The sequence below is a fragment of the Belonocnema kinseyi genome, chromosome 7 (assembly GCF_010883055.1).
Source record: "Belonocnema kinseyi isolate 2016_QV_RU_SX_M_011 chromosome 7, B_treatae_v1, whole genome shotgun sequence".
NCBI classification, from domain to species: Eukaryota; Metazoa; Arthropoda; class Insecta; order Hymenoptera; family Cynipidae; genus Belonocnema; species Belonocnema kinseyi.
Window position 1 is genome coordinate 112314003 of NC_046663.1, and position 9105 is coordinate 112323107.

General features: G+C 36.0%; 1 protein-coding gene across 1 annotated transcript in view; it reads right to left on the reverse strand.

Moving 5' to 3' along the window:
* Positions 1 to 603: 603 nt before the first annotated feature.
* The window catches only part of LOC117176632, a 33152-nt gene continuing 24650 nt past the window's right edge, over positions 604 to 9105 (reverse strand). The window contains exons 5-8 of the mRNA XM_033366886.1: positions 2200 to 2295; positions 1967 to 2068; positions 1726 to 1830; positions 604 to 1604 (exon numbers count right to left, since the gene is read on the reverse strand). Coding sequence (XP_033222777.1) covers positions 1299 to 1604; positions 1726 to 1830; positions 1967 to 2068; positions 2200 to 2295 — 609 coding nt within the window. The 3' untranslated portion in view covers positions 604 to 1298. The remainder of the gene's footprint in view (positions 1605 to 1725; positions 1831 to 1966; positions 2069 to 2199; positions 2296 to 9105) is intronic.

The window sequence follows — 9105 nt, forward strand, 5'->3', positions numbered from 1 at the left end:
CCGATTTCCTGGTCCAGCGGCCATCCTCTTTTTGCATTGATGACAACGTATCATTTGTCGCTCTATATTCTTTTCATTCTTCTCAGTGCTCTCTGCTCATCACAGCCACAGACATTCCAATTTTCGCACGACTTTCTCACCACTTCGCCCCATGCGACGGTTCTCCGCAACGAGGAAGCCGAAGCTACGCTCCTGCGCAACTTGAGACTACGCTCGTCCACCCTCTGGTAATTAATAATCTCATTTAGGCATATATATTATAGAAATTGTCATAAATATGATTGATTAAACAAATAATTTTTGTAGGTTTGGAGCAAAGGTTTGGTTCGAAAAGGTTATACTAATAATATAATAATATTGTTAGTAACATTAAGTAATTCAGTAATATTAAGAAACCTGCATACTTTTTTTAAAGAGACATAAAAAATTTTCTTAAGATACATAAATGCAATAAAATATTTTCTATCAAATCTAAATAATATTATTTAAAGATCGAGTATCAAGATTTTGTCAAAGAAATAAAAAAAAAGTAACATGAGTGAAAAGATATTTTTATTTCAGACTTAAAAATTATATGTGCAAATAAAAAACATGATTGGTATGTCGTATGCATCGCCATGCTTTTGCTAGAGTACTTTTTATCAATATTCTTTTCGTTGATTTTAGGTTGATTACAAATTCTTAGACGAAATAGTAAAAGTCTGCGCAATATTTTGTCTTTTAAGTCGTGACATGATAAATGAAAGCATGGATCAATGCGAATTTAGGTAAGAAAAAATCGAATAAATTCAGACTCTCATATTTTTGCACGACTGCATACCATGAACGGAAAATTGTTTCCATCTGCGATCAGGAGTTCCTTGAGGATGAGGATGTGGAATCGAGTTCTTAATTTCAATGTTTCTTCCAGCTGTTATGCCAAATGAATTCTAACAAGCCACGTCATTTGGGTCCATGTAAAAAGTAACGCTATTTACTCGCAGGCCAATGTGTTCACCTGCTTCCAGCGTGCACCCGTTCCCGTTAAAACATAAACAATAGCATGCTTAACTGTTCCATCAACACCATGCGGAAGAGTTATGTGACCTAACAATACTTTAGTTTGTGGATCAAACATTTGACCTTCTGTTAAAGTAACTTCATCAATGCTACTGAGTACTCTTTGTCAATTTCATTAATAAAACTTTCGACTTTATCTTTTAAATAGTGGAACATTTTATCTGAAATTCCTGGTTTGAATTTAATATGTTCGATCCTCCTACTTAGAGTCCTGCGCGATGGAAAGGAAAAACCTTGTCTCAAAAGTTGATCGTACCCTGTATTTGCGCAAGTGAATTTAAGCGCAATAAAGCTTTCTTAACTGTTGAGTTGGACCATTTCTGAGGTTTCGGCATTCTTCCGGTTCTTTCTTGCCTGATAAAAGTAAGTATTTGGTCTTGAGTAAACAAGGAAGTCATAGTTCTCTTGTATGTATTATGCCCGTCTCTCTCTAATCTTCTTTGCTGATTAACAAGCTGCAATTTCTTCTTTAAATTCCTTATTATACGCTCCTGCTTCTGAAATAAATGTGTTCTCTTTTTATCATACTGAAGTGGAGTCTGCCCCTGTCAAATTAAATAATATCAATTAGGCCAGATCACTATAATACAAAATAAATTATTTGCTATAACCGTAAAATTTGTTTGGCACATTTTTTGAAAAAGCACGCCATTTATTTAATTTTACCGTCTGATCAATTCCAAAACTTGATTTAGCAGCAACAGATTCAACCACTTCAATGGAAGCTCCACCAGGAGAAGACAAACTTGCTTGATCACTAATACCTTGATTCTGTTAAATGTTTCATCATTTATTTTATCATTTTAAATTGACAATTCACAAACGTATATATTTATTATAGTCAGATATTGTTTAAATTACAATACTCTTTAGAATTCATTCATAAGAAAATAATTTTTTTCTTTACCTTTAAATTTGCTCTATTAGATACAGCAGAATCAGATTCAACTACTGGAATAGAAGCTTCACTAGCAGAAGAGAGACTTAGCTGATCACGAATTCTTTGGTCCTGCGAAAAGTATATTAATTAATTTTTTGATTAAAAATTATCATTTCATGCACGTTTATATTTATTATACAGATACTGTTTTCCGTGCAATCTTATTTTTAATTCATTCACAGAAACATACATTTTTTTACCTTGAGATTTGATCCATCAGATTCAACAGAAATTGATTCTTGAATAGAAAATCTACCAGCAGAAGATAGGTTTGGTTGATTATGGATTCTTCGATCCTGCGAAATAAATATTAATTTATTTGGGTTGAATAAGTATGAGAGTAAGATTTGACCGGAAATTATACGGGATTTCTTAAATCGTAAAATGAATGAAAAAGAAATATCAAAATAAAGATTTTTGTAGCAAAACGTAAGTTATAATCTCTTTTTTCTGTCAGTAATCTACTCCTTTTAATAATATTCTGTGCTGATAATTGAGGTAACGTGAAGCCTTTATGAGAAATTTAATTTTTGATTCCGAATATTTGAAAATTACATCACATTTAAAATAATTAGCAAAAAAGAATGTGATTAATGAATTAAAATAAATGGAAGCTTTTTCAGAACTATTTTAATCAGTGTAGTAGGTTCAGTATAGGCAAATATTTGTACCATCAGATTTGCTTTATATTTTAAATTATTAGAAGATGAACATGCAAGAACCGATAAGTTCTTGGGGTCCCTGGCGTAAGTTACCGCCTTTCGAACTCGTCACATCTGTTCTGTATTTCTAAAACTTCCAAACATTTTGAATTGATTTTAGTTGGGCCTACAGGACTTGAGACTACTGGACTGTTTGATTGGTTCACATAGAAGAAAATAATATTTTTTATCGAAACCAATGGGAAAAATATTTTCACCATGAATGAACAAAAATACTATTTTTTTCATATAATTTAAAAACTCTTTGGGGGTAAGCATCCCCCCCCCCCAAATTACAGTAATTCAAAAATTTGTAAAACATAACAAAATATGAGTCGAACAATCCGAAAAAAATATGTTACCTAAAATTGTAAGAATAAGTTCGCGTGTTTTTAGAGATTTTGAAAAATCAAATTTTAAGAAAAATATACACTGAAATGTTTATAATAATGTTTGCACTTGAAAATATGTCCAAATTCTAAATTCGACTGAAAGATATAAATTAACCCTTCAATAGTGTGAGAATAATTTCCTTTCTGTGCTACGAATGTTAATATATAAAAAAAGTATCAAAATTCGAAATAAGTATAGCTGATCAAAATTACAAATAAGAGGATTTTCAAAATATTAAGTTTAGTCATATTGATTCCACTATTGCTAATCTCATAATTCTATTGCCATATTTCAATTTTGCGACCTCAAAAATAGACATTTAAAAAAAATACACTACTTCACAAAAATTTTAATCCGCCATATTGGATCGGCCATTCTAAGTTTGGAATTCCTGTTATCAGATTTTGGTTCAGCGACCACGAAAACTCTTCGGATATAAATTTTTATTTATGATTTTCACATCCTTAAAGTGTTTTTCCGCCGTTATAAAAAATACGTGTCGCTTAGTTTTTGGTCCTCTACAATATAGGTATATCAGGTTCATCAAAATCGGCGACAGACACCTGGGATACCTTCCTTGTAAGTTTATCGTGGCATTCACGCATATTTTTCGTGATATAAGGATAACCAGCGATTTCAACTCGTGTGATATCTGCTCTTGCTTCGTTCATAAACCATTTCACAGGCCCTTCTGAAAGTCTGGTTTTCGCTGCCTTCACTCTTGTGATCAATTTCCATACATTTTAGAAATTTTAGTAATTTATTGAAATTTCAATAAATCTGAGAAATAATGGTAATTTATGGAACTTTTTGTACATATCAGAAATTATGGTAATGTATGAAAATGAATATTCTGCTGGGCGCATATGAATTGGGCTCTAAATGTGTAGTTGCATGCCTTTTTATGACACTTTGAGGCTTGTTGATTCTCCAAATATCAAACTAGCAGCAGGGTTTTTGTGAAAAATACAGTATGTGCCAAGGGGAGACGACAGTTTTTTGGCTCGTGTGAATGCCCCCCTCATTCCCTCGTGCGGCAAACTTCATAATCGTCGGAAATTGCTGCGTTTCTCCCCTTTACACGCAATCTACTATTTAAGTGCGGAAAGTAATTCCCCAGTGAACCTTGTAACGAAAAGATCTGTTAAATGGAGTGAATATAGCGACCAAGAAATCTATGTGCGAATTAATGATTTAAATTTGAGTGTGAATGAAAGGAATACGAAGCGCATTATTGGGTAAGAAAGTGATAAGAGTGAGATATATTTTTTTTTTCGGTAGTCTTACGAAGCTCGACTGAGTGCGTCAGAAAAATCTTTCTATGAAGGTGCGAGTTTACGAGCGTGCTTCTTAAGCGAAAGATTGCAATCCTCGCAACCGCGCGAATGTTCTAATTACCATTAATATAATTCAGGTACCAAGTGAATTCTACTTGGCTGAAGTAAGTAAAAGTCCTGTTTATTTTCAAAGAAACATTTATTTGAGACAAATAAATACGATCTGTTGGTCGAAGCGAAATATTTCTTTGAATGAAAGAAATATTAATTGAAGACACAAAATATACATTTTACAACAAATGAATGACTCACTGTTCCAAATAAATGTGCCATGAATTGGAATGAATATTTTTTTGAGATAAGGAAATATGACTTAAAGGAAAGAAATATGTTTGTAGGTCAAGCAAATATTTTATAGGCTCAAAAAACTATTTCTCCACAGCAAATATCTGAATATTTGAAGCTCAAAAATATATCTCTGCTTCAAAATAATATTTTTTTGACCAGGGGGAGGGCATGCAAACGAGGGTTGTAAAGATAGAAGGGGCGATGTATAAGTTTGGACTGTGTACAATAAGGAAGGAATGGAACGGATTAAAGAAAGGGTAGAAAACTTACTAGGAGAGAGAGAGATGAGGGTTTGGTGGTAATGGGGGGAGATTTTAATGCGAGAATTGGGCGGGAAGGGGGCCTGTATTGGGAAGGGGAGAGCTTTGAAAGAAAATCGAAATGGAAATTCGCAATGGAAGGGAGGGTGGAATCAGACCATCTGCCATTAAGTTTGTTGATACAGGGTAGGGGGGGCTGGCGTCGTTAGGGAAGAGGGTGTCATGGACGAGAGAGGCGATAGAGAAGTACCAGGAGCAGTTGGGCAACGTAAGCTTTGGAAGAAGGAAAGAATGGTGAAGCCGTGGTGGGATAGGGAATGTAAAATGATGAAGAGAAAGGTGAAAAGAAGTACAGGATGTGGAAGGAAGGAACCGCGAAAAGGGAAGAGTACGTAGAAATAAGGATAGAGTTTAGGGCGATGTGTAAGAAGAAATAGCAGAAAAAAGAAAAAGAGCTGGAAGAGGAGTTGAGAAGTGTTAAGACAGAAGGGGACATGTGGAAGATAATTAATAGGCTTAGGAAACGTAAAGTGGAAATACGTGAGAAGATACGGAACGACGAATGGAGGAAGTTTTTTAAGGATTCATTTCAGGGGTCAGATACCCGAAAGAGACATGAGGGGATTAGAAGAAAGAGGGAAGTAGATGGAGAGGAGCTGAACGACGACGAAATAGAGAAGCAGATAGGGAAATTGAAAAAATTTAAGGCAGCAGGGATGGTCGGGGTAGAGAACGAAGCGTGGTTGTTTGTCAGAGGCTGAAGGAGGTAGTGAAAAAAGTATGTAGGGGGAGAGATTTCCAAGAGGGTGGAGGGAGGGGTTGATCGTACCACTGTATGAGAAAGGGGATATGGAGAGGCAGGGAAATTATAGAGGAATTACGCTCATGAATACTGCGTACAAAATATACGCGATGGTGTTAGCAGATAGGCTGCGCAAGGATGTTGAGGGGAAAGGAATATTGCCGGAGACGCAGACAGGCTTTAGACAGAGAAGGAGTACTATTGAGAATATTTACGTCTTGCAACACGTGGTAGATAGAGAACTAACCAAAGAGGGTGCCAAAGTGTACGCGTTTTTTGTAGATCTAAAGAGCGCGTTCCCTTCGGTAGATAGAGGGAAGTTGTGGGAGGCAACGGAAGAGAAAAGAGTGAAGAGGGGCCTGATCGAGAGGATAAGGGAGGTATATGAGGAGACGAAATATAGGGTGAGAGGAGGGGCGGGAATCTCTGAGGAATTCTGGATGGATAGGGGGTTGACGTAAGGGTGCCCACTTAGCCCAACGCTTTTTGCAATTTTGATCGCGGATATGGAAAGTAAGCTAGCGGCAGGAGTGGTAGGAGGAAGTAGGGTAGGAGGAGTCATGATATGGTCACTAGCATATGCAGATGACATAGTGCTGCTGGCAAAGAGCAAAGAGGCTTCGAAGGAGATGATGAAGAGGTTTAGAAGATACTTGGACAAAAATAGGCTAGAGTTAAATGCGGACAAGTCGAAGGTTATGGTGTTCAAGAAGGGAGGTGGGAGAGATAGGGGAGGGGAGTATAAGTGGAAGGGAAGAACGGTACAGGAGGTGAAAGAGTTTGTGTACTTGGGCTTCCTGTTTCGAAGGAATCGGAGAGTGGATGGTCATATAAAAGAGAGGATGAGAAGGGCAAATGTTGTGATAAGGCAGGTGTGGGGGCTGGGGGAGAGGCTGTTCGCAGAGGATTTTGTAAGAAGAATGAAACTGTTTGATTCGCTAGTGATGAGTGTCTTATTTTACGGAGTGGAGGTTTGGGTTTGGAAGGTAAGTGAGGAGGTAAATAGGACACACGAGAGGTATGTAAAGTGGACACTGGGGTTTGCAAGCAATACGCCGAACTATATTGTCAGGAGGGGGACAGGAAGAACGAGTTTAGGGATTATAACAGGGAGTCGAGAGTGTAAATATGAAGAGAAATTGTTGGAAGAGGGGGAAAGTAAATTGGTTAGGGAGTGTTGGTGGGAGAAGGAGAACAGACGTAGTGGTGTAAAGATGGAGGTCAAAAGCAAAAGATATTTTAGAATGAATGGATTGCAGATGGATGAAGTTAGCAGGAGACACGAGGAAGGAAGGAAGGTATATGAGTTGGTTCAAAAGAATGGCATGGAGAAAGAGAAGGCAAAAAGAGAGGAGAGGATAAGAGAGTCAAGGTTTAACGGGAACTATGTGTGCATTATGCCAAGGGGGAGAGCGAAATATTTGTGTGAGAAAGGAGAGCAAGGTAGTCAGAGAGTTATAGCGAAAATGAGATGCGGGTGCATGGAAGGTTATAATAGGTTCTGGCTTTCTAGAGAGAGGAGAATGTGTGAACTTTGCGGGAAAGGGGATACAAAAGTCAAGCACTGGTTGGAGGAGTGTGAAGAGGTGGGAAGGAGTTAGATAAGCATGGAGGTATTGTTGCTTGCAAGGGGGGACACAAGGGCAGTAGCATGGGTGAAGGGGGTGTTGGGTAAGATGGAGAAAAAGAGAAGGAAGAGGAATTTAGAAGGAAAGATTGTAAATAGGAGAGGAAGTAGATGAAAGAAACATATAAATATTGTAAAAAGTAGTTAAGTATTAGGTGTTAGCCGCGGAGACAGAGGCTGGTAATGAGAGGCATAGCAATAAAAGAGCGAAATGCGTGCGAGGCGGGGCTAGGCGCAACGGTGAAGGTTAGGCTATAGAATCGAGCGGATTAGCTAAAAGGTGTGTATGGATGGTACTTTGTAAGAAATAGTTGTAAGAAATTTTTATATAAAAATGGAAGTGTAAGCAAGTCAATTTTTTAATTCCAAAAGGCCGAAAAATAAACGTATATCTAACTATATTTCTTTGGCCTAGACCATGCGCGACTGCAATAGAGTAGTTAGTACTTCATTTGTAGTACATATTTTCTGAAATAAGCAACTGGATTTCTTTTAGCCTAAATTATAATTACCATTGTCATTAATATACATATTTAATTTAGACATAAATCACATAATTTAAAATCTTGATAAACCTCAAACAGAAAAATTCGATGAAAAATCCACCCCGGCAGGAATTGAACTCGGGTCCATTGAGTGTAAAGTCGACAGCCTTGACCACGACGCTAACGTAACATGGAAATTTTAAGGTGTAAAACCATATTTAAACCTCATCATAAATGACAAAGGAATATTTCTTGAAATAAAAAACATGGATATTTAATTTAACTATATATTTTTTAATCCAAATAAGCATTCAATTAAAACAAATGACGCCAAATTATTAAATTTTTTATTTAAACAAATGATTACTTCGTTAGAATAAATCTTTATTTGTTATGAATAATTTAATTCTAGTAATTAAATGAAATATTTTCTTCCACCGAACAAAATAAGAATTTACGTAAACAAAATACCTTCTTCATATAAATAAATGCTCCATTGCTATAAATGCAGAACCCTTTGTGACAAAAAAGTATGTACTGTAATTTAATTAATATTATTTTGAATTAAATTATTATTTCTATGATTTTAATAAACTTAAATTCTTTATTCAAGTATGGAAAAATTATTGATTCAAATGTTTCCGAATCTGTTTAAATAATCGAACTCTTTGAATCAAATATATATTTCTTTGAACGACAAATAACATTTCAACGAATCTAGACCTTTTGAATTAAGGAAATCATTTTCTTGAATGTAAGAAATATGTATTTCAATCAAGAAAATACAGCCAAAGAATTCATATTTTTAGATCAACAAAAGATATACGAGGTGTGTTCAAAAAATAAGGTGACTTTATGGTTTTCTCAAAAAATATTCATTTATTACTCAATATTCATGTTGTCCCCTTCAAAGTAATCCCCCTCAGATATAATACACTTGTGTCAACGCTTTTTCCAATCATCGAAGCACTTCTGATAATCATTTTGTGGTATAGCCTTGAGTTCTTTTAGCGATGCAGTTTTTATCTCCTCAGTCGTTGAAAATCGATGTCCTTTCATGGGTTTCTTCAGTTTTGGGAAAAGAAAAAAGTCACTGGTGGCCAAATCCGGAGAATATGGAGGCTGAGGCATGACTGTGGTGCTGTTTTTGGTCAGAAAATCTTTCACAAGCAACGATGAATGAGCAGGTACATTATCGTGATGCAAAAGCCAC